Raw genomic sequence first — 25,086 nt, forward strand, 5'->3', positions numbered from 1 at the left:
TGGCAGGCGGGGCTGGAGACCAGCCCTGTCCCCTCCACTTTGAACACAGGACCTGTGCTGCTCTCAGCTGCCCCTGGATCCAGGTACCTCTCCCAGTTGCCCTTTCTCTCTGTATGGGGGTTTCCTGGCCCCTGGATACTAGCCGGGCTGTGGAGGGCCTTGGTGTTCCCCTTTATGGTTCCTTGCTTGGTTCTTTTGGGGTCTAGTTCAGTAACTCCATGGTCAAGCTGAGGGTCGGGGCTTCTCTTGGTTCCCAGTAGTGGGCCAGACTGGTTCCTGATGCCCTCAGGACTCCCCACAGTCTTGTGAGGTCTGTGCTTCCCCGGAGCTGGATTCCTAGGCTCCCTCTCCAGTGTCTTTCCCGGCAGTGGGTTGTAAAGTGGAGGGAAGGGACTCCTCTCCAGGGCTGCTTGGCCTCAGCAGGGCCCCCATGTTCAGTGCCCTTGGATGGGGCTCCTTGGAGCCTCTCTACCAGGAGTTATCCCCTGTGACCAGCCTCTTGCTCTGCCCCTATATGCCTCTGTCCTCATACTCAACCCCTCCGTTGACCTAGAAATCTTCCCATTTTGGAAAAGAACCTTCGGGTTACCTTATCTCTTTCCCCATCTCCCCGAAGCTGTTGTCATGAGAAATCTATGGCAGTCTCAGGCTCACTGGCAGTCCCAGCTTACAGAGGGGGTCACGCAGAGCCCTCTGTGTGTATCAGCCACAGAGAGCTTCATTTCACCACTCCACCCTTTGCCTTGTCTGTCTGATCCTCTGCACTGATCCCCTCTGTCCCACTTCCCTCATTCTCCAGGTTCAGACTTGTGTTCCAACATGGAGAGGTTGGGTGGGGCTTTCTAGAAAGCACCTTTCTTTGTAGGCTGATTTCTGTGAAGTGTCTGGGACATGTAGACAGACCCTCTTACCCATCCCCTAGGCCAGCCTCAGCAGCTCGAACATGTAGCCCCTTTTCTTTAACTCACTTGACAGCTGGGAGAGGCCTCATGTCATGTACGGACAACTGCTGGACTGGCTTCGGTACTTGGTAGCATGGCAGCCTGTCATCATTGGCCTGGTGCAAGGCATCAACTATATCCTGGGCCTGGAATAGTCAGGAGGAAGAACATCCACCCACCATGGACCTCAGGGCACTCTCCTCCCTGCCCTCCAAGACCTCTTGGGTGGGAAAGACTCAGAGGGGCACTGGGCCACTCAGGACTCCTCCGGCTGTGTCCGGGCTGGGGAGGGAGGTGATGGAGAGCCAGCCGGTGGGGCTGTCAGCAGTGGGGGCTTTTTAAAAGAAAACTATTTTGATGAATATATTTAAAAACCTTTTTTATTGTGGAGCTTAGGAATTGCCCCAGTTCTTCCAGGCCTCACCTCCCTGCTTGAGCAGGGCAGGAGCAGAGCCACAACATTTTTGACGTAAAGGAGCCATCTTACCTCTGGCTGTGAGCCCCAGGCCCTGCCCCCCTCTTCCTTCCGTGCGTGGGGCTCGAGCCTGGTACACTCAGTGCGGAAGGGCCAGAGAACTGTGGCCGGTGCCACTGAAGAGCACTGCGGGGTGAAGTATCCTTCCTCCCAGCTAAGGCCACGGGCGGGCCTTCCCTGTGGAGGTGGCCATAGGCTGGTTGAGGCAAATGGAACCTTGTCATGGCTTTTCCAGTGAAGGAAGCCCTGGGACCTCAGAATTCCCTGAGAATTTGTTGGGGAACCTTCCCCTAAGCAGGGCTTACTGAGTCAAGAACAGAGACCATCTGTACAGAGCAGTGATTGAGGGCCACTTATGCAAGCTGACGCTCTGCCCAGAAGTGGTGACATGCGCCGAATGCCACTGCCGCATCACTTCCTTCCCAGCAAGCCCGAGTGAGCATGTGTGTGTGTGTGTGTCTGCGGTGGAGGGACTGACAGACGTGACACTTCTTCCTGTAGTCACACGTTGTTCCCTTGAAGCTGCCAGGGGATTCCCAGCTCAAGGAATATCCTCATGTCAGCCCCGTCATCCCTGGGTTCTGCCTGGGCCCAGCAGCCTGAGTGCTGGGGTGGCTGGGAAGAGGGTCAGGGCCGGGTGAGTATGGTGTCTGAAAGGGGGTTTCAGGTAGGTCCCAGCTCTGGTCCTAGGGGTTTTGAAGGAAGTAGGAGGGCAAATACGGACTTTCCACGCCAGGTTCCTAGGGAATATGGCCCTTCAGGTGCAGCAGGAACCAAGCAGGGTCTTGTCATCTGTTCTTAATAAAGCTCCGTGAGCTGGGTTGGAAAGCTGAACATCCATCTTGCTTTTCTTCTTCCCACCTCTTTTCCTGCGGTCCCCTGGGCTGCCTGGCCTCTGCTGCCTTTTTGCTCTTCCCATTTGAGAGCTGGGTCCGGCGAGTGGTGGGTCCCGTCCAACATCCCTGAGTGAGATGGCCTGCTGGGCTTCTCTCCTGTCGCAGAAGGGGCCCTGGGTCATCACAGGGTGACCGTCCTCACGACCTGAGGTCAGTGCCCTGCCGCAACCACCCCTCTCCCCAGTCACTCTCTTACCCAACTGTGGCTTACCCAACATGCTGCTCACTCATGCCCATGGGCCCGTCCTCAGTGGATTGGGGCCTGCGGTCATCCTTTCACTTTTGTCCCTCTTTCACCCACATGTGGCTCAGCGGTAAAGAATTCACCTGCAATGCGGGAAATGCGGGTTCAACCCACGGGTTGGGAAGATCCCCTGGAGAAGGAAATGGCAACCCACTCAAGTTTTCTTCCCTGGAGAATTCCATGGACAGAGGAGCCTGGTGGGCTACAGTCCAGAGGGTCATAGAGTCAGACACAACTTAGTGAATAAACCACTGCCCCCACCCCCACCCCCACATCAGGTCATGTGAGAAGCCAAGGCCAGTCTCTCTCCGGGGCACTCTCTCCATCCTTCAGCAGTCCTGAGTACCATGACCTCCCAGCAGCCCGACTCTGGCCTTATTTACACTCACAGGTAGAATCCTGTCTCCTGTCCCTCGCATCCCCACCCCCTTCCCCGGAGAACTGGGTCTCAGAAGCCCCGACAGTCTTGCCTCCTGACCTCCCTGCTGGAGACACTGGCGCTCCTAGGGAGGAGCTTCTCTGCGTCTTGCAGCCCAGAAGCTCCTGGGCAGGCGGTGGGGGAGGGACTGAGAAGATGTGAGTTAGAGCCCTGGAGAAGAGGAGTTGACTTTTAGTCTCCCACATCTAAATTGGAAATGTATGGTTTTTACAAACACACAACACACTCACCCCTTGAGATTGCAGCCGTGCTCCTGACGCATCTTCCAAACTTTATTCCATCTCTTGGCCTCCCTGGCTCTGTCTCCAGGACCCCATCCTCCTGATCCCAGACATTCAGGTCTGGTCCTTCACACCTGCTCCGTGGATCACCAGCCCTGGTCTCTCCACCCCTTGAAGCCACATGTGTGACCCTGACTTCTGTAGCTCTGTTGTTGCTCCAGCCAGTGCTGGGTGTACCTACTCTTCCCTGGAAAGCACCCTCTCCTCTCTGTAGGGCCAGTGCTCTAGCTTGTGCTCCAAGCGTGTCTGAGAGGTTCCCGTGGAGGCCGGGAAATGTAGCTCCCATGATGGGGCTCATGTGGGGCCAGACACAGCCAAACTGAGCTGGGGAGCTCCGAAAGGGGCAGCGTCCAAAAGAGAGGGCTCTTCAGGGCTTCTTGGGATCCAGGCAAGGGGAAACTAGACTTCCTGGTGAGCTTAGATCTGTAGCTCTGGCCAAGGAGCTGGGGTGACAGAAGTGAGGATTCATGGGGGTGAGGGGTGGATGTTGGGTTGGTTGGAGGGAGTGGGGAGCCTGAGAAAGGCCAGGATGTGGATGGGCTGGTGTGAGTCTGAAATGGTCCACTTGATCCAACTTCGGGTCCCCAGTGCCTAGGACAGTTGTCCCCTTGAATATAGTGTGATTAAAGAAAGAAGCAGGAGGCCTTTTCTGTTCACATAGAAGAGCAGAGTCTTGGGATGGAGAGACTTTCATTAGTTCATGGCCCTGTGCACCCCTTGGAGGGTGAGGCTGAGGATGGTTGAAGGCTGATACCACCTGCAGAGCAGGGGGCCTGGGAGTGAGTGAGAAGGCTCACGGCCACGGTGAGCTCCAGCTCAGCAGAAGGCACAGTGTGCAGGAACCTTCGGGACTGGCTGGGTCCAGACTGCTGTGGAGCACATGTGTCTGCTGGTGGCCAAGAGCCTACTCTAGATCCCCTGCTTAAATAAAACTGAAACTAAGATAGGAGGGGGGGCAGTGCTTTCCCAGAAGGATTTCACTGTCTATCCTGCCCTTCCCAGAACAGCTCTGGCAGCAGAATTTTCCCTCCTTTGTGACTAGGTAAGTCCCTGATCCTCTTTGGGCCTCAGTTTCCATCCTGTAATGAAGCGTTTGATTGGACTAGTGACAAGTATAATGTTGAAGGTAGAAAGAGCTAGGTGGGGATCCACCAGCTTTGTTTCTAGGGGCTGGAAGAGCTCCAGCCTGCGCTTGATGCTGGTCCTCCAGTTGTCAGTTGGGACAGGTGGATGGGGCAGAGTGGACAGTGTCTGGCAGCCCCCTGAAAAGTCAGACGTAGGAAGGGGCTGTGGAGACCACAGGAAGGCCGTACTAGTGTGCCTGGAATCTGTAGGAGAAGCCGTTTGTCACGGTCACCTCCCCCGCCTCCCCAGAGAGGAAGTTGTCACAGATATATAGAGCAAGGCACGGCAGCTCCTGACACAGTTCATCATGACCATGAGACAGAACTGGATTCCAGGTGGGCCCTGGGGCTGTGCATGTGCGGGTGGAAGGGGTGGGGTGCGGCCTGAGGGCGGTGAGGAACCTGACCCCAGGCGGTCCCTTCAGCTGCTGTGCTGTGGCTTTCAGCCTCTGCATGCTGTGCTCTGGCTCCATTCCAAGGTCTCCCTGTGCTCCATTCAGAGAGACAAGAGCTAGGGCTGGAGGGGTTCTTCTGCCCCACCCATTCCCAGCAGAGCCAAGAATCTGCCAGACTTAATCCTGGTAGGAGCTCCCTCTCAAGCAAGAGCAGAGCTGGGATGCCGAGCAGTCCCAGGAGGTCAGACAGCTGCTGACCTCTGTGACTGTCCTCTCCTCAGACCCCAGCCCTCTTTGGGCCCTGCTCTTCTGTGCCCACATCATCTCCCACCTGGCCAGAGCCACACCTGTGCCTCAGGCCACCACAGCTGCCTCACCTGGGATGGCAAAGGCCCCCTGCTCCTCGCGGCCGCTAGCACTCCCAGCAGCTAAACAGTGCCCAGCGCTGACAGTGACCTGGCCAGCAGAGGAAGTCTCACTGAGTAAGGAGCTATTCCAGTGGGATGGGAGGGCGCGGTGGTCCGAGGGCGGGCTGAGGGAACAGTGGCGCCAAGGGTGGGTTGGCCTCTGAGCACGCACCCCCCAGCCTTCTGCCACGTAGCCTGTCACCAACCGAGCAGCTCGGTTGAGCAGTGGGCATTCTCCCTCTCCCAGCCAGCATTGCGAGTTGGTGCAGGGCTCAGCTCACAGCTCCCAAGATGTTGTCACGTGGGATGGAGAGGACTCAGAACAGAGGACTCCCAGAGTCCTGACGGAGGTGCCTCCAAGCCCAGCCCTTCCTTCCTCACAGGGCCCACTTGCCCTCTGGCCTTCTCAGTTGAGCGACTGCCTACTGTGCTGCCTCCTTGGCCAGAGCTCCTAGAGTCACTGAAGCTGGGTGCTAGAAACCCCAGGGCATTCTGAAGAAACAAGCTTAGGAGTCAAGGACCCAGATGAGGGACCCATCCCCAGATTCCTGTTGCTCAGCCTTCCCCTTGGACTTTGCATTCCAGATTCCTGAATTGTGGGGCAGGGCGGGCAGACCGTGGCAGAGGCGGGAGGGTCTGCTCTATAGGACTAACAGCCACGTGTGCCCCTTAGATGGAACGCTGACCTTGTCCTGTACCGCCTGCAGCCGCTTTCCCCACTTCAGCATCCTCTACTGGCTGGGCAACGGCTCCTTCATCGAGCACCTCCCAGGCCGGCTGTGGGAGGGCAACACCAGGTGAGGGCGTGGTGGTGAGGCTGGCTGGAGGCAGGCTGCTGCTGCGGTCCTCTCACAGCCTCTCCCCCTCGTCTGCTCCAGGCGGGAGTACAGGGGCAAGTGGACCCAGCTGTGGAGGCCCTTGGTGCTGGAGGAGCTGAGCCCTACCCTGCAAGATACCAACTTCTCCTGTGTTTTCATGGATCCTGGGCAGACTGTCCAGCGTCACCTTGTCCTGGCCCAGCTCTGGGTGAGGAACCCAAGGGAGGGCCTCCGGGACATAAGGAGCCCTGCTTCAGTGTGGGAAGGAAAGGGTGGGCTCTGCCCACAGCAGCCTCCAGCTGATACCCACTGACTGCCCGAGCCACTCAGGCAGGAGAGACATGGCATAGGGGGAAGTTCTTCCCACCCCTGATGCTTGTTTGCTTCACTCCTCCAGGCTGGGCCGAAGACAAGTGTGCCCCTGCCACAGGAAGCCCCGCCCTCCAGCCAGTCCCCTCTGCTGCACCATCCCGATGGTGAACCCGAGCTCCACCGCCACCTGGTTGAAACACCACCTCTTTACTGAAGTCCAGGCCACAGTCTGCATCCATTTAATATATTTGTTTCCTCTGTGGGCTCCTGGGATGCGGGCAGAGGCTGTTTCTGACCCGCTGCTGTATCTCTGTCACCCCAGCAAGGCCCATGGGGGGGCATTCATAAACCATCTTCAACGGCAGCATCTGACGTGTGTCCAGTCACTTATCCTTTAGGCCGTCGTTCCAGCGCAGAACGCGGCTCGTGCGAGGAGGGAGCATGGAGTGAGAGAGAATGCCACTCTGAAGCTGAAGGCAAAACCAGATTCAGGGACACAGGCCCTCACAAGATGCCGGCCCGTAACGCTCCTCAGGAGCAGAGGCCAGAAACAGTGGAAGACCTGTGGCCTCAGAGAGGCCAGGAGAAGGGGTCTGAGAGAAGGCAGGTGGTCTGGAGTCTCCCTGCTTCCCCGACACAGACCAAGGCATCTCGGCATTCAAGGGAGAAAAAATAGACTTTATTTACAAGTAATAACATTTAGAAAAGATCCATCTCTGGCCCTTAAAAACCTTCCCATCACTCCAAATCCCACCCAGGAGGGTGGGCAATGGGAGCTGCCACTGAGGGCTGCCCCCCACCCCCCCGAGGTGCAGGGCCCTTCTCCTGGAAAAGAGCATCCTGTGGGCAACTGGGTCCTTGGGTGGATGGATGCACCTGGGGGTGGGGTGCTCCCACTAGGTCAGTGCCCAGTCCTGGACTTCAAGAGCAAGGGCCCTCGCGAGGCCCAGCGGCCAGGAGCAGCAGGGGCCAGGGCCTGCTCCTCCAATGGTCCCTTCTAGATCCAGAGGCTGGGAGGACTGGCTAGGCCCAAGGACCCAGCCACACAAAGCCAGCCTCAAATCTGGTTATGATGGAGAAGTGACTTTACTCTAGGAAAACATCAGGAGGCAAGGCAGGGAGAAGTGCCCAGGCTCTGGGCCACTCTTGAGGACACCGTTCACCTGGGGATGGTCCGGGTCCCGGCCAGGGTGTGGGCAGGCGTCACTGTCTCGAGGATTTGGGCCACTGTTGGCCTGGGAGCTGAGAGAAGGCACTGAAAGGGACAGAAGGAGAAGGGCCAGGCGAGGGCAGCATCAGGAACACGGGCGGGGCCGCTCACTGGCACTGGCTCTTCAGTGCTTCGCCTGGAAGAGAGAGACAGCTGCTCAGCGCCAGCCTGTGCCCCCTCCCGCTCCCACACGCCCAGACTAGGGTGGTCTTGCTGCAGCCCTGGACGCATCTACCGCAGGTTTGCAGGGGCTGGTTTCACCTGAGCAGCTCTGAGTGTTTTACTCTCTGCTTTCCTCGAGGAGCAGCAGCTAACCAGAGGGGAGCACCTGCTCTCAGCCCTTGCCCTCCAGGGACCTACTCGGAGCCCTGGGGTGGCTGAGTGGGGGTCGTCACCCATGCTCCTTACTGGGTTTCTAGGAGCCGAACCCTCCCCCTTCCCGGTCAGTGCCCACACCTTGCCCTTTGCCCGGGGGGTGGTGGCAGCGGCGCTGGCAGCAGCAGTGGCAGCGCTGGCTGCAGTGGTGGCGATGCGCGGAGAGCGGCGGGTCCCACTGCGGGGGTTGGGTGAGGCTTTGGAGGGGGCTTTCTTGGAGGCTGCCTTCCGCAGAAGGCTGTTTCCAAGCTTCTTGGGTGTGTTGAGGATGCTGAAGGCCATAGACTGGCGGCGGTCAGCCTGTTGGGAAGGGCTGTCAAACTGGGGGCACCACTGGCCACACAGTTGCTCTAGGGCTCAGCGGGCTGGGCCCCTCCAGGTTCTCCCTTCAACCCCCGGCTAACCTGTTTAACAGCTGGAACTGCCTTCTTCTGGGCCTCGGTACTGCTGTGTCTGCGCCCTTCGTGTCGGTCCCGGGGGGTCATGGGGCGCGGGAAACATGTGGTGGCCTTCTTTGACTATGGGGAAGAGGACGGTTAGGTCCACAGCACACGAGGCAAGTGGACCGTGTCCAGCCAGCACCTGCCTCCCTCCTGCACCAGAAGACTCCCTGCTAATAGACTCGCAAACATGGCAGCCACTAGAGATGACCAAAGTCCAAGTCACCCACCTCGGGTGTGCCGGGGCCCTGGTGGGTCTCTGAGGAAACCCGCTTGCGCTGCTGCCGTGTGGTAATGCCAGCGCCCTCAGCTATCTGGGTTGGCTGCATGCTGGCTCGGCGCAGGGTCTCCCGGGGGTCGCCGGTTTTTATCTCCTCATCTGTGATGGCAGGCAGGCTCAGGGAGGGCTGTGTGGGGTAAAAGAAGTGGTCGGTAGACCTGAGCTGTTTGGAAATGGAGCAGGACCGCCCTAGAACTCCTCACTGGCCAGGCATTTGGAGCCTTCCTATTGCAAACGGCTCCCGTCCTGTTGTCTTCCTGCCTATGCCATGCACCAGAGCCACAGGAGCCGTCCCTAGAGACCTCTGCCAACTCCGGACCTCCACAGAACCTCCTCCTGAGTTCCTCTCTGCCTGCTAGTTGACCAGAAGCAGGTCCCCCTCCTCGGCAGGCTAGGAAACGGGAGGGAGGTCCAGGAGGAAGAGGGAAGCCAGCAGGGGCGGGTCCCTGTCAGGGAACCCAAGAGCTCACCCTGGACTCAAGGGGGTAGCAGGTCTTCAGGTGCGGTGGGCATACTCGGTTGCGCTGCTGCAGCTCTGCAATGCGGTTCCAGTCATCCAGCTGTTCGGGCTCGTCCTGGCAGGTGCCCACATAGAAGCTGTTCCTGCCTGTGCGGGGCCAGGGAGACAGCAACAAGCAGGGCTGCAAGGCCAGCACGAGAGGGTGGAGGCAGCACCCCGCCGGCCTTGGTACCACCACTCCGTCCCTCCTAGCCCTTGAACTCCAGCACCCCAGGGTCCTGCTCTGCTCCATGCTGCAGCTACGGGCACGAGGCCCACAACCATCTCTTCCCTGGGGACTGGCTCCCTGCCTCCTCCCTGGGGTCCCATGCAGAGGTTGTGACACCAAAAGAAACTATTGGAGGACCAGGAATCCATACCCCAGAGCACTCCCTGAAGGCAAGAGCCTCAGAAAGGAATCTGAAGATAGATCCCTGGCAGTCTGGCCCCCCTGGCAGCCCCTCCCCACCTGAGAAGGGGCCTGGAGCACTCCTGTGCAGGGAATCCCCCGCCCCTCATGCAGCGTTTGGCTGAGAATGACATCAGCCTTACTGCCTAGCACAGCCCCTGGGTGAACAACAGGTAGGGAGGAGAGGGGTGAGGTGCTGGATCGCAGCTTGTCCTTTGGCTGTGTCGGGATCTGTCTCCAGTTTCATGTTTGGGTGTCAGGCCCCCACAGTCCCCTACCTGGAGGGGCCCCACTGGACATCCCGGCCTGGGAACGGCGAGCGGAGCTGCGAGTGGTGGGCCGGTAGCCAGGCAGGCTGAATAGAGTGGAGTTGCCATCGTCGGGAGAGCCCAGGCGGGCTAGAGACTGGGTGGAGGAGGCGGCCCTCAGGCCTGCCTGGGAAGTGGGGGCTGACTGTGTGCTGTAGAAGGAGGCGTTGGCACTGTCTGGATCCTCCACGTCCAGCTTCTGGAAGAGAAGACGCACCTGCTGCAGTGGGGCTGGGCCCTGATGTCCTGGGACATCCCTGGTGGTCCACCAGCTAAGACTGAACCCAATGCAGGGGGGTTTGATCCCTGGTTAGGGAATTAGATCCTACATGCCACAACTAAGACCCGCCACCAAGCATAGCCAAATACATCAACATTTTTTTTAAAAGCCTCCCATTTCCTTTCCCGAAGCGCCTCAGATCCCATGGCTGCCCATGTCCACACTGCTTTGCACAGGGTTCTCAGCTGCCCATCTGCAAGAAATGGGCCTTCTTAATCCCACACAAGGTGCTGAGACTGTCAGGACTCCTGCCCATTGTTCGTTGAGTCTGTTAACAATGCTCTGAGGGAGGGTGGGCCGAGTGCCTCAGGCTGTCTTAGAAGTGAGGTACATGGGCGTGAAAGGACTGGCCTGAGGGTCACAGAGCAGGGTACAGAGCTGGGGCTGGACTCCGCGGCTCCTGAGTACATCAGGCTTGTCCCACAGGTCCCTCGGACCAAGCGCACCAGGGGACCATCTTTTAGAACTTGGTTTCTTGGTAGCTGAAGTGCTCCCCTCCTCTCTTCCCCAACCTCCTTGGGATGTGGAAACAAGGACCAGAGCCCCAGGCAGGTAGGCAGCCCCCTGGGCAGCACAACATATCTGTCACCCAGCATGCGTGCTGGGAGGCATGGGCTGGGCAGCTTCTCTGCATTGTCCCCTTGAGCCTGCACAGGGTCGCTACTGTACACAGAGAGCACGGCAGCCTGTCAGTGGACAGGCAGCCGAGGCCAGCCTGGCCCCTTTCTACGGGAGGCCAAAGCAAGTCACCGCTCTGCTGCTCTCGTCTGTGGGTGTCTGGAGGCGGTTTTGGAGACCTGATGGAGAAAGGCCCTGGAGAGGAAGCAACCGGTGCTGTCCTACAGCCCCATTCCCAGCAGCCTGACCTTGGTCATGGTGATGTTGATGATCTGCGTGGTGCGCCTACGAGCGGAGCGGGTCTTCCGGCTTGAGTCCAGGGAGATGTCCCCCAGGGAGTCCAGGCTGCTCTCCAGGGGGGCCTGACCCCGAGCAGGGATGGGCGTGAAGTAGAGGCTCTCCAGGGACTCCACTTTGGGGGGCAGACGCTGGGAGATGGGGGAGGCTGGCTCTCCGGGGATGCTGGTGCCGTCTGGCTGGGTGCGAGGCAACTTGCTGTGGGGAAAAGGCTGCTGAGGTGCCATTCCTGGGGCTAGACCACATTTTGTCCATCCCGTTCCAGTGACATTTATAACAAGACCACCAGGTCAAGCACCCCACCCTCTGATTTTTCAGAGGTACCAAGACGAGTCCTTGACTGGGACCCTGCCTTCCATCTGCTCCGTTGTTGGTGAGCCCACTCACCCCACGGTGCCCTGAGCTCCTCAATACAGGCAACTCCCAGACCCTGCTCCCCAGACCCTCCCAGACACAGCCCCAGACTGCCCCTCTGGACTCCACAACAACATGTCCCAAACTAAGTCCACTGTCTGTTCCTCCTCTGTTTCCTATTATAGCCAACACGAAGCTGGGGGGAGCAACCTCCAGCCAGCCTCCATCTCTTCCCTTTCCTGCCAAATCCAAGAGCCCCCTAACCACACCCAACTCCTCTCCTTTCCTGTCTACCTCGTCCCCTCTCGCCTTGACTACAACAGCCTCTGAGAGACACACGGTGGTGACAAGCTAGGACTCAAGCCAGGCTGCCTGGGGTCAAGCCTAGCCCTGCCACTGTGGGACCCCAGGCTGCCCCAGTTTCCTCTGTGAAAGGAGATAATCATAGACTCTACCTCAGAGTTGTTATGGGATAAATGAATTCATATTTCTCAGGTGTATGTAACACTATCTCTGGCACATATAAAGTGTTTAACATAAAAATACATTTATTGATCTCATTAAAGTCTCAGTTTTCCCTATCAGGATAGGTAGGCTAAGAATGCAAAACTGACCATGTGCTCAACTGCAAACCCTTCTGAGGCCCCTCAGTGCCTTCAGGATCAGGTCTAAACCCCAGCCTCCTTCAGTTGGGGGGGGGTTCAGCCTGCCCTCAGGGGCCTGGGCCCAACCCTCCCCACTTCACTGTCCAGCCAGGCTCCTTCTCGACCTCCTTTGCTGTTATCACTCTTCTCTGTCCATGGGACACACACCTATAGTTTCTTTCAAGACTCAAGAGAAGGAGTGACAGCCTCCATGAAGCCTCTTCTGACCACTCATTACTTCTCATTCCCGCTATGCTACATGCAAGCATCTAGCTTAATACCTCTAATACATACTCCTCCTCTAAGAACAAGCTTCCAGAGGGCAAAGGGTTCCCATCTTCCTCTCTGATAGCCCCAGTGCCCAGGAATGGCACCTCAGCAGCCTTTTCCCCACAGGAGGCTGCCTGATCACAGTGGGCGGACAACAGACAGGGAGGAAGGGTGCCCCCTGACCTGGTGACAGAGAGAGGGGTCCCCTCCTCGCAGCTCAGATCCAGGCTGTCAATACTCAAGTCCAGCTGAGACTTAGCCTGGGGCTCCCGGCTCTTCAAGGCATCAGTCGCCACCTGGAACTTGCCCAGGTCCCGAAGCTGCTGGTCGGCATGGGCAACCTGGGGAAGGGGGCGGAGAGAGAGTGAAGGCAGGCCTCAGCAGGGTGGCTGCAGAGAGGAGGGCACTGGAGGCCAGTGTGCCGGCACGGCCAGAGCCTCACCTGTGCCTCCAGGCTGCGCACCTGGGCCGTGAGGTGGCGGCAGGTCTGCTCGGCTTCCTTGGTCTTCAGCCCGGCCTGCTGCAGCTCCCGGCCCAGCCGATCCACTTCTGCCCTCAGCTCCTTGTTCTCTGTCTGCAGCTGCTCCAGGCCTCGCAGCTGCTCCTGCAGCTCTTGGTTCTGCTGCTTCTTGGCATCATAATGAGTCTTGGCCTTCTCCATCTGGGTGGGTGGAAGGGCGAGTGGGTGGTGGGGTCTGAGAAGTGGGGGGCGCCGGGGCTGGGGCTGGGGCCGGGCTCCTCACCTGTAGCTTGTAGTGCTCAGCCGCCTGCTCCTTCTGGCTCAGCTGGGCCTGCAGCTCACTCAGCTGGGCCTGGAGGCGCTGGACCTCCTGCTGGCTCTCACCGCCCTGGGCCTGCACGAGGAGAGAAGCTGATGACCGCTGGCCTCTTTGGCTCACCCAAATCCACCGACCCCTAACCTCCTGGGCTCCACGGTGTTTACAGATTCCTGCATGTTCTCTGAGGACACACAACAGGCCTCTGGGCCCCTCCCAGCTCCAGCCTAAGCACCACACCCCCCTCAGAGTCCAGATGCTGTAGGAGCTTTTCCTGTCCAGACAATGCCCTTTCTGGAAGAGTTCTGGCAGCCTGCCTTTGCCCTGACACCAGGCACATGCTACCTCACCCTCCCTCCATGAGGACACAGTCTCCCGGGAGGAAAGGCACGGACCCCCAGGAACATCAGGGGTCTAGGCACAGGCATGTGTGCTGAGGACACGAGAACTCATTTCTCCTCAAAACCACTCTGGGAACTAACTTCAGCTCTGCTTCACAGATGAAGAAACTGAGTGCAGAGCCTGAAAGCACACTGGCCACGGGGACTGAGCAGCAGAGTAAGATCTGCGCCTCTGCCCACCTGACTCCGAAGCGGGTGTGGGCTCAGTTATGCTGCAGGCGCCACCTCCCAGACAGACCACAGACTCCTTGGGCGCAGGATCTGTCTGTCCTTGGCGGCTTCTCTGTCCACCCGCAATCTGCGCCAGCAAGTACTAAGTCTGTAGCAGGCACTGGCCAGGGCCACCCAGCCTTCCCTCCTCACCCCTCGGCACCAGGAAGGCCCCTGAGAGGAGTGTACTCCGCCTGTGTCAGCATGACTGTGACACGGTGTAGAGCACAGGGCAGTGAGCTGGGCAAACAGCTCTGAGCTCCCACCAACTCCTGTGACCCTCCTGGGGCCACTGGGGCCAAGTTCCTTTGCCCTTAACTAAAAGCTGTGAAGCCTGGAGTTGCAAAAAAGCAAACATTAAACCAAAGAAGGTGATACCACGGAAAGCATTAAGAATATTCAGTTGCACTGTAGTACTAAATGTCACTAATGCTCATTCCCTGAGATTAAACAGCACAACCCAACTGAAGCCTCTGCAGTGCTGTAAATGTTCTGATCTGCCCTGTCCAGTATGGTAGCCACTAGCCACACATGGCTACTGAGCTGTGGAAACGTGGCTAGCGCAACTGAGAAACTGGATTTTTTTACTTAAATAACCACACATGGCTAGTGGCTACTGCAGCAGACAGTGAAGGTCTGCGGGTTGCGAGCCACTCTGGTCACTCAGATCGCAGAGGCACAGGCAGGGCTCCTGAGGCTGCCAGGCCCCAGGGTGCCCCAGCCGGGGCTTAGCGCTTCCCTCCCTGCTCCCCTGAGCCGATGGAGGGCAGGCCCATCCCCTGCTGTCCCACCTTCAGCTTCTGCTGCTGCGCCTTGCTGGCTTGCTCACGGTCAGCTAGCTTCTTGCTCAGTTCTTCCACCTGAGGCAGGGAGGCAAGAGGAGAGAGACTCAGGGGGCCTTCCGCTGAAGGTCCAAATTATGGGGTTTCCCCAGGCCAGTCCCCAGTGTCCCTGTAAGAAACTCAGGGCCACCCTGGCTGGTGGGCAGGACCTGAGTGACATGACCCAACGCAAGTGCTGTCAGAGCCACCTGCCCGCGCTTGCCTCCACGCTCTGCTTCAGAGATAGGCAGCAGGGTCACTCGGGAGCTGACACCCCACCACAACTTACTGCCGCCGTTCCCAGCCCCAACCTTCCCACGGCGGGACAGGAGCAGGGCACCCATTCTAAAACGCCAGCAGACACGCTCGATGACTACACCCCCCAACCCCTACCGCAAGAAACTGCCAGAGCAAAAGCCCCACTGCTCGGACCTCTCCCCGACATCCACAGGCCATCAGGGCTGGCGCTAGTGGTGTGGTGGCTGTGATTAGCACTGGGTCAGGCAGCTGGAAGACGAGAGCAGGGCAGCACACGTATTTCACGCCCACCCCACCCCCACAGAGAGGAAGGGCTCAGGGAGGAAGGGGATGAGAGGGCGCATGGCAGCCACAGACGCTCCTGGCTCCCCTGGGCTTTCTGGGAGCTCAAGCACGATCAGTAAAGGCAAAAGGCTGGAGCTCCATTGCTAACTGTTTGCTCTTCTGTCCGATCTTCCCCATCATCTCAGGCTCCCTGGAGGAGGGGATGTGAGGAGAGGAGGGCCCACCTCCTCAGCAGGCCCCAGATGATGGGGTAGGAAAGGGAGTGGAGGAAGGGGGCGCCCACTAAATGCCAGTTTGATAGCTTTGATGTCTAGGGCAGCATAGAAACCCTGGTGAGGGCGAGGCAGTCAGACCTCACCTCCTCTCAACCTTGGCCCTCTTGCTCCCAAACATCTCTATCTTATGCTGGGGGTTAAAAACCCCAGAAGGTGATGGGCAAGCGTTCTGAGCTCACGGCCCTGCTAATCTGTGGGGGCCGTCTGGCACATCACCTTTCTAGCTTCTGCAAGAAAGAAGGGAGCTATGCCACACCAGGCCTGTGGCCAAACTTCGAGTCCCCACAGATGAGTACCCAAACTGGGAGCAGGACTTGAAGGTCTGGGAGTCCCAAGGGCAGGCTGTCTCTGGACCTGGTACGGGAAAGACGAAGCCTGCCCTACCCCTCGTCCCTGACAGACGATGAGAATACAGACGGGTGGAGAGGCCGACCTGGGATGGGTGGGGCGAGGCCTGAAAGGGCCCAGCACACCGCACTCCGGGACGGCCTGGGTTCCACGGCATGACCCTGCCCCTTCACAAACAGTTCACAACAGGAGCCCACGGAGGCAAGCTGCAGCCGGGGTCATGCACCGAGACCAGTCACCGCTTAAGCAGCCAGCATTTATCGAGGACCTCAGGCATTACCTGTTTAGTCTGCTCTCTCTGAAATAACTCTAGCTGCTCCACCTGCACATGGGGGAGCAACGGAGACAGCGTGAGATGGGGGTCCAAAAGGCACCCGCCCTGCTCCCAGGCTGACCTCACCGAGGCTCTAATCTGCCCCCAAGGAACTAGACGTCTAGCAGCCTCTTTAAATGCCATCTTGGCTCATTGGAGGCCCCGGTGGCTCTTGGGGCCTCCACTGTAAGTATGCTTCCTCATGACAGAGCGCCTCAAAAGGCTGATGGCTCTCACAGCCTGCCTCACCAGAGACAGAGCCTTCGGGGAAGGGGAGGCTACTGAGAGTTTCTTTAGGCCAGCAGGGGCCACAGACGACCTGTACTAGCAGCCACCTCTCCTCCTGCCACCGACACTCTGGCATCACATGGGGATCAGAGGCCAGGGAATGTAGAGGGACAACGTCTCTGCCTCTCAGGTCTGCCCTTCGGGGGTGTGGCTGAGCCAGGGCCTCACCTGGGCAGTGAGTTTCTGCCTCTCCTCCTGGAAACGCTGCCTCTCCTCCAGGACCTTGGCCTTGGCACCCTCGTACTTGGCGGTCATCACCTCCAGCTCCCGGGCAGTGCTCTGCACTTCCCGCTGCATCTCAGCCAGACGGGTCTCAGCGTCAGCGCGCACAGCTGCCAGCTCCTGGCTGTACTTCTCGCGGGCCTGGTCCAGCTCCACTTCCAGAAACTGCCGGCCGAGGCTGGCCCGCTCGCCCAGCCCGCGGTTCTCCTCCGCCAACAGGCCGTGAGCCTTCTTCAGCATGCTCAGTTGCTCCGCGTAGCTGGCCTTCTCCGCTCGCAGCTGCTGGGCCATGCGCTCCTGCTCTGCCACCTTCTGCCGCAGAGGCAGCAGCTCCCCGAGCTCGCGCTGGGCCCGCAGCAGCTCTGCTCGCAGCCCGCCAGCCGCCTGCTTGCTCTGCTCCAGCTCCTCCCGGTGGCGCTTCTCGGCAGCAGCCTGCTCAGCCTGCAGCTGCTGGCACAGGTGCTTGACGGGCAGCAGCTCGCTCGCCAGGGCCTGTGTGCTGGTGTGCTCCAGCTGCAGGGCCGAGAGGGCTTGCTCCTTCTGAAAGAACTTCTCCTGCCAGGCCTTTAACTCTTGGCCCAGCTCCTCTGCTCGCTCCGCCTGCGATGCCAGCTCCTGCCGCAGGCTCTCAGAAGCCACCCGCTGCTTCTCAGCCTCCTCCCGGAGGGTCTGGACCTCCTCGCGCAGAGCGGAGCTGCGTTCCGCAGCCCTGGCGCTGCTGCTGGCGGTCTCCGCCTGGAGCAGGCGCAGCCGCTCTTCCAGCTTCTGACTCTTCTCTGACTCAGCGACCACCAGCCGCTTCAGCTCCTTGCTCTCGCCCTCCTTCTCCAGCACCTGGCGGTTCAGGATGGACACCTCCTCCTCCAAGCTGCTGATGAGGCTGTTTTTCCTCTCCGCCTCCTGCTGACCCCGGGCCACCTGGGCCTTCCACTCGTCCTCGGCCTTGCTGTGCTCCTGGGCCTTGGCACGGAGGGTGGCCAACTCCCTCTGGGTTGAGGCTAAGGTGTCCTGACTGCTCCCCAGCTCCTGGGCCTTCTGCTCTAACTGGCCCTGCAGAGTCTTCAGAGTACTGGCCTGCTCCACGTGGGCAGCGCGCTCAGACTCAAGGCTTTGCTCCAGGCTGGAGGCCTTCTCCTGGTGCTCACGGGCCTGCTGTTCCAGCCGGCTCACCTCTGCCTGCAGGGCCTGCAGTTCAGAGCCTTCTGGCTCAGTCTTTTCAGTAGCCTCGGACTGGGTTCGCAATCCACAAGCGTCTTCTCGGCTGGCTGTCCCAAGAGACTGCGGGCGCCCCTCCTCTTTCTTGGCCAGCTGTTCTTTCAGTCGCTCCACAGTTTGCTGAAGCTCCTTCAGTACTGCCCCTTGGGCTGCCTCCTGCCCATGAAGCTTGGCCAGTTCCTGGTCCATCCCCTCCTTTTCCCTCAGGGCCTGGGCCAGTGCCTCCTGCAGGGCAGCAAACTCCACACGCTGCTCATTGAGTGCGTTCTGCAGCCGCATCTCCAGCTCCGCCTTGGCGGCCTTCTCCAGGGCAAGGTCAGCTTGGGCCCGGCCCCGCTCCTGGGTCAGCCGCGCCACCTCCCTCTCCTGTTGCCCACGCTCCTCCTGCTGCTGCCCCTGGCTCTCCATCAGCGCGGCCCGAAGCCTCTCCAGCTCGCTACCCATCTGCTCAGCCTCACGCTCCATAGCCTGCAGCGCGGCCTGCGTGCTGCAGAACGGGCGTCCCTGCTGCTCTTCCAGCCACTCCGACTCTCTGTCTCCTGCCCTGGGCGGCTCCTTGAACAGCTCTGGGGAGGCCGTCTCTGGCTGCCCACCTGCCTTGCGCACCAAGGCCTCCAGGCGGGCCACCTCCTTGCTGGTGGCCGCCATCTTCTCCTGCAGGGTGGCAAGGTCGGTGGCGAGCTGCTGGGCCCTGCCCTCCTTCTCTTGGACCTGCTGTAGGGCCCTGGCCAGGCTGGCGTGGAGCTGAGCCAGCTCGTCCTGCTGCCGGCTGATCTGGAGCTCACTGTGGGCCTCGATCCCCACCACCTTCTCCTTTGCCTCCTGCAGCTCCTGGCGGGCCTTCTCGCATTCCTCCTTCAGAGTCATCAGCTGTTCCTGGAACATGGCGCCATACTGCTCCTCCTCCTGCTGGCTGTCCTCATACCGCTCACGCCAGGTGGCCACCTCCTTGGCCAGCTGCTCACACTCATTCTCGGCCTCGCGCTGGGAGGCTACAGCCTCGGCCAGCTCCTGCCGCAGGGCTTCTGTCTGGGCCTGATGGGCCTCCCCGAGCTGCTGTAACCGGGCCTCCAGCCCCTTGCGCCCAGCTCTCTCTTCTTCCAGCTCCTTCTGTCCCTGCTCGTGCTGCTCCACCAGGCTCTGCGTCTCCGCCTCCAACCTGCAGATGCACCGCTGCTGCTCTGCCAGGGTGTCTGCAGCCCTGCGCTTCTCCTTTTCCAGGCTGCCTGTGGTGGCCTTAAGGGACTCCTCCAGGGCCCGGACCTGCTCCTGGAGCTGGGCCTTCTCCTGGGCCACTCTTTCCCACTCGGTTGTTTTCTGCTGCTCAGACCTCAACTGGGCCTTCAGCTCTGCCACCTGGGCCTGTACCTCACTCTGCTCCTGGCGGGCTGCCTCAACATGGGTATGGAGTTCCTCCACCTTCTGGCTCAGCTCCGCCTTCTCCTGCTGGGCCTGTGTCAGCGAGGACTGGGCACCATCCTGGGCTTCATGGGCGGCCCGCAGCTGCTCTTGCAGGACGTCCAACTCGGCAGCCTTCTCCTTCTCCACCGCCCCCAGCTGCTGGAGGGCTGTGTCTCTCTCCCGGAGAGCAGCCTCCCGCTCCTCGGCCACAGCAGCCAGTTGCTGGGCCTGGTCTCGCCGGGTGGCCTCCTTCTCCGTGGCGGCCTCTTCCAGCTGCCTCTCCTTCCGCTCCAGGCTGCTGCTCAGCTGCTCCACCTGCTGGCGGAGGCCCTGGGCAGCCTCTTCCTGCTGCCGGAGAGTCTGTGTGAGCTGTGCCTGCTCCGTTTGGGCCTGCTGCTTCAGGCCGGCCAGTTCCCCATCCCGCTGCTGCACAGCAGTGTTGAGGGTATCCAGCTCGGAGGTCAATGTGGCCACCTGGGTGGATAGCCGGGCCACCTGAGCCTGAGAAGCCTGCTCCAGCTCCTCCTTGGCCTGGCTGAGGTTGGACAGGGAGCCCTGCAGCTCGGCAATCAGGCCGGCCAGCTGCTGCTTTTCTCCTTCGAAGTGGCTCCGCTCGGCGAGCAGCTTGGCTTCCCGCTGGCCCCGCTCGGTCTCCAATGCTGCCACCCTGGCTTGAAGCTGGGTGTTGTCTGCAGCGAGAGTGGCTGCCTCTTGCTTGAGGGTTTCCAGCTGGTGAAATAAAGAGACAAACGGGGATCAGCACGACTCGGTGCCCTCTGCCCCTCCAGGGATTGAGGACCACCAGGAACCTGAACATGGAGAGCACGGGTCAGCAGCCACCCCAGCCCACAGGTGTCACCACTGCCCGAGTCCCTACCTGCAAGACGTCACCCAGCACCTCACCCTTCTCCTGGGGTGGGTTCTCCCGCAGCTGGGCCAAGTGTTCTTCCAGCTGTGAAAGCTTTCCCTGAAGGATTTCGTTCTTCTCTTCAAGGCATTTCTGGAAGTAAATGAGAGCCCCAGGTTAACAGAAATCAAAGAGGCACCAGCTTGCCACACAAGCCCTTGTGAGCATCAATATTATTATCCCATTACCTTGTTACCAAGATCTCCTCTGGCCCCGACCTAGGAGCAAACTGGCAGAAACGAATGGAGACCTGACTTACCAGCCCCAGTCCCAGGGCTAAATTAAGTTGGGTGACTTGCTCATTTCTTCTGAGTTTACTTGAGATTTCCTCACTGTATACCCTTCCTCGGTCATGTCTTGGCTCTCAGAGCATCCAAACACTCAGCAGCTTAAAATACCCTGTCTGAACACCAACAGCAGCAGTAGCCACAGCACCCCTGATCCCCTGCCCCCCTTCACCCCACTGTTCACTACGCAACTACAATGGGCCAGGGCCTGTCTTAATCCACCCAACAGATCCAGAGGTAGCAACTACCATCCCTACTGTTTTTACAGAGTAAGAATCCAAAGCTGACGAGTTAAGTGCCTTGTCCGGGGGCTACATGGTTACTAATACGTGGCAGAGCTGCGTTCTTAATAGCAACAATAATCTCAGCAACTTCACCTCGTACCAGACAATGTGTGTTCAGTGCTCTATATGCATTATCCTACAACAGACAATAAGGTAGCTACTAATTCTTTTTCCCATTTTAGGGAAAAGACGCTTAGAAAGAAGTAACTTGTCCAAGAGCCACACCTGTAAACAGCAGAGACAGGATATACAGGTATACTGAACCGAAGCCCATTACAGCACACTATTAAACCTTGAAGAGTAGTTAGCATAATTCCCAAAGGTCCCATAGTGAAAAGTGAAGTCGCTCAGTCATGTTCGACTCTGTGACCCCATGGACAATAGCCTACCAGGCTCCTCCATCCATGGGATTTTCCAGGCAAGAATACTGGAGTGGGTTGCCATTTCCTTCTCCGGGAGATCTTCCCAACCCAGGGACTGAACCCGGTCTCCTGCATTGGAGGCAGAAGCTTTACCATCTGAGCCACCAGGGAAGTCCAAAGGTCCCACAGAGGTAAACGACATTCAGCTTTGGGCATGTGGTCAAGGCCGCGGCCCTGACTTCCCACAGCAGAGGGCTACCTTGTCCTGCAGGGCTGTGCCGAGCTCCTTGTCCAGATGCGCCTGCTTCTGCATCCACTCCTGAGTGGCCCTGCTGTGCTCTTCTGTCAGTTCGTTGAGGGCCCCCTGGAGCTGCTGCAGGTGACTGGCAAACTCCCGCAGCTGAGACAGACAAGAGGGAACCCCCGTCACACAGGGTCAAAACTGCCAGAACCACTGCTGTCTGCCTGTTGAGCACAGGACTACTAATCAAAATTTACGGCCACCAGCCAGTCCGTCCCTGGCAGTAGCCAATTAAGGAATGAGGACACTCTCCTCAATCCTCTGGGGGAATTGTACAGACCAACTCAGCTGCACCAGGCTTCCAGGTGTGGACCAGAAACCCCAACTCTCACCTTAAAGGAAAGGTCCCCATTCTCCTCAGAAAGCTGGTTAATTCTGCGATCCATCTGGCTCTTCTCTGTCTTCAGGTCCTGGCACTGCTTCAGAGTTTCATGCAGCCGCACAGTGAGGCTGCGAGAGAGGGGGCCAGTGAGGAAAGAGCACATGGCCGCTGTGCCGGGCGCAGAAGGACAGCAGGAGAACCGTACCTCTCGTTCTTGCCACGCAGCTCCTCCAGCTCCCTGGGCTCCAGCGGACTGGCCGCCTGCTTCTCGTTGAGCTGAGCGAGGCGGTCAATGCGCTGCTGCATCATGGCTATCTGCGCATCTGCCCCGGAGGAGAGGAGAGGACTCAACCCAGGATGAGGGGAGGAGCGAGGAGGGAGGAGGAAGGGGGCAGCTGGTCCAGGGAAAGAAGGAGGGGGGCACGGATAGCACCAGCTTCCAGGGGTCAGCCAGTGGGCCCAGGGAGGAGCTCGGCTCCCGGGCCAGCAGAGGAGACAACACAGAAGGCAGAAGGGCCACACCTCAGACAAGCCCAGCACCTTCCCAGATGAAAATCCTGAATGCTGCCCGTCCACACACATCCGCCAGCGAGCCAGGTACCTACCCTTCTCGGTGAGGAGCTTGCGGTTCTCAGCCAACTCCAGCTCCAGCTCGTCTCGATTGTTTCTCTCATCTGCAAGCTGCTTCTTTAACCGCCTCATCTGGAACTGTGGGGTCTGCAAGATGTCACCCATGGGGGAGGCTGGAGAACCTGAGAGGAAGCTGCGGAAGGAGATGGCCCAGATGCCATGGTCAGAGCCCAAGACTTGAGGGTGGAAGCAACCAAAGCCGCGGGTGGGGGTCAGGGGGCTCTGTGGGTATGCGCACGGGGGCGAGGCCCAAATACCTGGGTTCTGCCTGCAGTGCTACCTCGTGCTTTATGACGTGACCTAGAGAAAGCTCCTCTTCTTTCTTCAAGTCTTAATTTCTCTATGCCTCCCCACCCCCCACAGCTGCAAAAGGAGGGCATTCTCTTTGCCTTTACAGAACTGCACTAAGGGATTTTAGCCTAGTCTTCAAGAAAGCAAGAAATCCCATAAACAAGGACCAGTCTTTGACAGGCCTTTTGCCCAGGACAGATCCCAACCAAGTCCCCCACTGATCCTGACATAGGGGAGGACGTCACAGGTCTGTAAGATACTCCAAGCTCTCTGATGACTCAGGGGCTGGTCAACAGTTTGGCCCCTTGGAGGCAGGGATCCGAGCGCTGGGTGTCGAGGGCCTCCCATCCTGGGAGAAGAGGCACAGCACATACTTGTTCCCGCTGGAAGAGGCAACTTTCTGTAGCTCTAGGAAGTGAACCTCCCTCTTGGCCTGGTGGCTGGGTGGAGAGAGCTCTTCAGAGATGGTGCTGGAACGAGGGGAAGGGACAGGAGCTGGAGTGGAAGGAGCAGACAAGCCACAGAGAGGTCAGTAAGAGGTGGACAGATTTGCATCTTTATGCTATTTGAGAACTTGCCTTAGTGGGGATGAATCCAGACACTTATATGTCAGCTGCAGAAGAAGGCTGGGCAGAGCTTGAAGCCTGGGGTCTGGGTTATCCAGCAGTCAGTGCCCTAAGCCAATGTACAGGGCTTCCCTGCCCAGACTCTGTACTCAAGAGACCGGACCAAGCGCTCACGCTTTTCCCCTCAAGCCAACCCTGAGCAGACTCCTCTCAGTCCCAGTGGCCTCTCAAGTCAGAACCAGCAGCCTCCTCACTGAAACCCTCATTCTGAAATCGTGCACTGCCAGCATGACTTCTTTCTCAAAATCTCCTCTTTTCTTGGCTCTCATGGCGACCTTCACAAGGCCCTCCTGCCTCTAACACCCGGGCTCCCTCTCCCGCACCCGCTCCTTCCTCTCCCACCCACCTGCCCACCAAGCCCCAGAGTTCTGATGGGGCCTGCATGCTCTGCCCACAGTACCCAAGGCCTCAGTGGCCATCCATATACCAACGTGCAAGCCCACAGCCTGGCCCAGAGCCCTCTCCTGCATTCTACACCCACATCTACAACATCTCCACCTGAAGTTGCTCACGGGGAACCTGAACACAAGGAATACCAAATCCAGGGGCTGGGTGAATGTGCCGAGACCTGCCACCAGACACCTGTCGTCGTTAGATGGCTCTTCCCAACAGGCAGCACTCTCACTCTTGACTGTACTTCCAGCAAGATGCCTGGTAGATTCAATACCTCCCTGTTCTAGCACTTTTTTCTCATCATATATTCTGGTTTATGTATCTGCCTTCCCACCTAGAACACGAACAATATGTAAGGAATAACAGTCTTCTAAAACTGTGTACTTCCAGCTTGTAAGTCAAGAGTAATGACTGTTTAAACAATAAAAAACAAAACAAGATGTACATGTGGGTAGTGGGGTAAACCAGGAGAACTGACAGCAGACATGATCACTTACAAATGTCCTGCTGAGCTGCTGCCAGGCACAAGGAGGAGCTCTGTGGAAACTGGGATGAAGGCAACATGGCCAGAAGTCATGTCACTCCATGTTCCACACGTTTCCTAAGCACCTACTCAGCGCCCTGTGTGGGGACAAACCCCCAGAACTTCCCGACAACTCAGGATCCTAGCAGTCCCCAGCTCAGAAAAGACGGGATCGTCAGGAATGGCCCCTACTTACCTTTCTGCAAGAAGCTCTCCAAGTCTTCATTTAGGTTTAGCCCATCCTCATGGTCCAGCACGAATTTGAGAATGACGGCTAACTCAGCCTGGGCCACAGACAGAGAAAGAGCATCACTGAGGTGTTCGGGAGGCCTGCAGGGATGGAGGGCACCATCCTGGAGGTGCCCTAAGAGTTTGCTGGAACCCATCCCTGCCCTCAGAGCCCCATGGTCCAGTCCCGAATGTCCCACCAAAGACATTCCACTCTACTCGTCCCCAGCCCCTCATTTCCCCCAAAGATGCACCCAGGATCAGACAGAAGTCCAACCTGACTTCACTCCTGACCATGAGATGAGAATAGGTAAGCAAAGCAACCCAGTCAGAAAGCTTTTACACAGAACTCTGTTGGCCCCTCCCAGCTGGCCCTTACCGCTGTTCTCTGTCTGAGTGAAAACACCTTTGGGGCTCATGCAGGGCTTAACCACCAGCTCAGCTGTAAAATCTTGCCTTCGCTGTCTGAATTCCAAAGCTACAGAGTTGATCTGACTTCTCTGGCCATTTTCCTTATTTCTTTAGAATTTCTTTCTACCTGGTCTATGATCAGCTTAAAGCAGAGAAAACGTTAAAGGAAGGAAGGAGCCACTTGTTCCTCCCACAGCATTACAACCCCGACCTGTGACAAGCCACAAGCTAAGTGAGTACGAAAGGGGGTGAACTCAACACTTCCACCACTACGTGCAAGGCCGCAGCTCTCCGGACACCGCCCTGCCAGTCACTGACATGGCCCGCTGGCACCCCAGCTGCTGCTGCTCTAAACAAAGCACAGCTGCTCACGCAGGAAGCAAGGACAACAT

General features: G+C 58.5%; 3 protein-coding genes and 1 long non-coding RNA gene across 33 annotated transcripts in view; 2 read left to right on the forward strand and 2 right to left on the reverse strand.

Moving 5' to 3' along the window:
• Nucleotides 1-1,331, forward strand: part of RNF121 (ring finger protein 121) — an 82,021-nt gene extending 80,690 nt beyond the window's left edge. For all 19 annotated transcript variants that reach the window (XM_086340541.1, XM_086340557.1, XM_086340549.1 and 16 more), the window contains one exon: nucleotides 976-1,331. In XM_086340541.1, coding sequence (XP_086196667.1) covers nucleotides 976-1,096 — 121 coding nt within the window. In that variant the 3' untranslated portion in view covers nucleotides 1,097-1,331. The remainder of the gene's footprint in view (nucleotides 1-975) is intronic.
• LOC147358200 (uncharacterized) lies at nucleotides 1,304-3,052 on the reverse strand. The gene is made up of 2 exons (XR_015142146.1): nucleotides 2,524-3,052; nucleotides 1,304-2,408 (listed from the first exon to the last, which is right to left on the reverse strand). It is a non-coding gene; the product is annotated as an uncharacterized LOC147358200 (long non-coding RNA).
• On the forward strand, nucleotides 3,046-6,696 carry IL18BP (interleukin 18 binding protein). The gene is made up of 5 exons (XM_086340564.1): nucleotides 3,046-4,736; nucleotides 5,077-5,277; nucleotides 5,876-5,999; nucleotides 6,081-6,228; nucleotides 6,418-6,696. The coding sequence occupies exons 1-5, from the start codon at nucleotides 4,709-4,711 to the stop codon at nucleotides 6,544-6,546; spliced, it is 630 nt and encodes a 209-aa protein (XP_086196690.1). The 5' UTR covers nucleotides 3,046-4,708; the 3' UTR covers nucleotides 6,547-6,696.
• Nucleotides 6,697-6,989: 293 nt separating this feature from the next.
• NUMA1 (nuclear mitotic apparatus protein 1) overlaps nucleotides 6,990-25,086 on the reverse strand; it is a 72,166-nt gene continuing 54,069 nt past the window's right edge. For 8 of the 12 annotated variants that reach the window (XM_086340525.1, XM_086340531.1, XM_086340526.1 and 5 more), the window contains exons 7-26: nucleotides 24,252-24,339; nucleotides 22,888-23,008; nucleotides 22,198-22,355; nucleotides 21,798-21,915; nucleotides 21,603-21,720; nucleotides 21,229-21,369; nucleotides 20,007-20,129; nucleotides 16,460-19,858; nucleotides 15,971-16,012; nucleotides 14,495-14,563; nucleotides 13,060-13,170; nucleotides 12,759-12,977; nucleotides 12,500-12,657; nucleotides 11,000-11,246; nucleotides 9,824-10,052; nucleotides 9,108-9,244; nucleotides 8,588-8,764; nucleotides 8,322-8,435; nucleotides 7,999-8,217; nucleotides 6,990-7,678 (exon numbers count right to left, since the gene is read on the reverse strand). In XM_086340525.1, the coding sequence (XP_086196651.1) occupies nucleotides 7,667-7,678; nucleotides 7,999-8,217; nucleotides 8,322-8,435; nucleotides 8,588-8,764; nucleotides 9,108-9,244; nucleotides 9,824-10,052; nucleotides 11,000-11,246; nucleotides 12,500-12,657; nucleotides 12,759-12,977; nucleotides 13,060-13,170; nucleotides 14,495-14,563; nucleotides 15,971-16,012; nucleotides 16,460-19,858; nucleotides 20,007-20,129; nucleotides 21,229-21,369; nucleotides 21,603-21,720; nucleotides 21,798-21,915; nucleotides 22,198-22,355; nucleotides 22,888-23,008; nucleotides 24,252-24,339 (6,000 nt within the window). In that variant the 3' untranslated portion in view covers nucleotides 6,990-7,666. The remainder of the gene's footprint in view (nucleotides 7,679-7,998; nucleotides 8,218-8,321; nucleotides 8,436-8,587; nucleotides 8,765-9,107; nucleotides 9,245-9,823; nucleotides 10,053-10,999; nucleotides 11,247-12,499; nucleotides 12,658-12,758; nucleotides 12,978-13,059; nucleotides 13,171-14,494; nucleotides 14,564-15,970; nucleotides 16,013-16,459; nucleotides 19,859-20,006; nucleotides 20,130-21,228; nucleotides 21,370-21,602; nucleotides 21,721-21,797; nucleotides 21,916-22,197; nucleotides 22,356-22,887; nucleotides 23,009-24,251; nucleotides 24,340-25,086) is intronic. The other 4 variants (XM_086340535.1, XM_086340534.1, XM_086340533.1 and 1 more) reach the window with 3 other exon arrangements.

This window comes from Bos grunniens, chromosome 15, assembly GCF_055505025.1.
Source record: "Bos grunniens cultivar Pamir isolate PY7600 chromosome 15, Bosgru_T2T1.0, whole genome shotgun sequence".
NCBI lineage: Eukaryota > Metazoa > Chordata > Mammalia > Artiodactyla > Bovidae > Bos > Bos grunniens.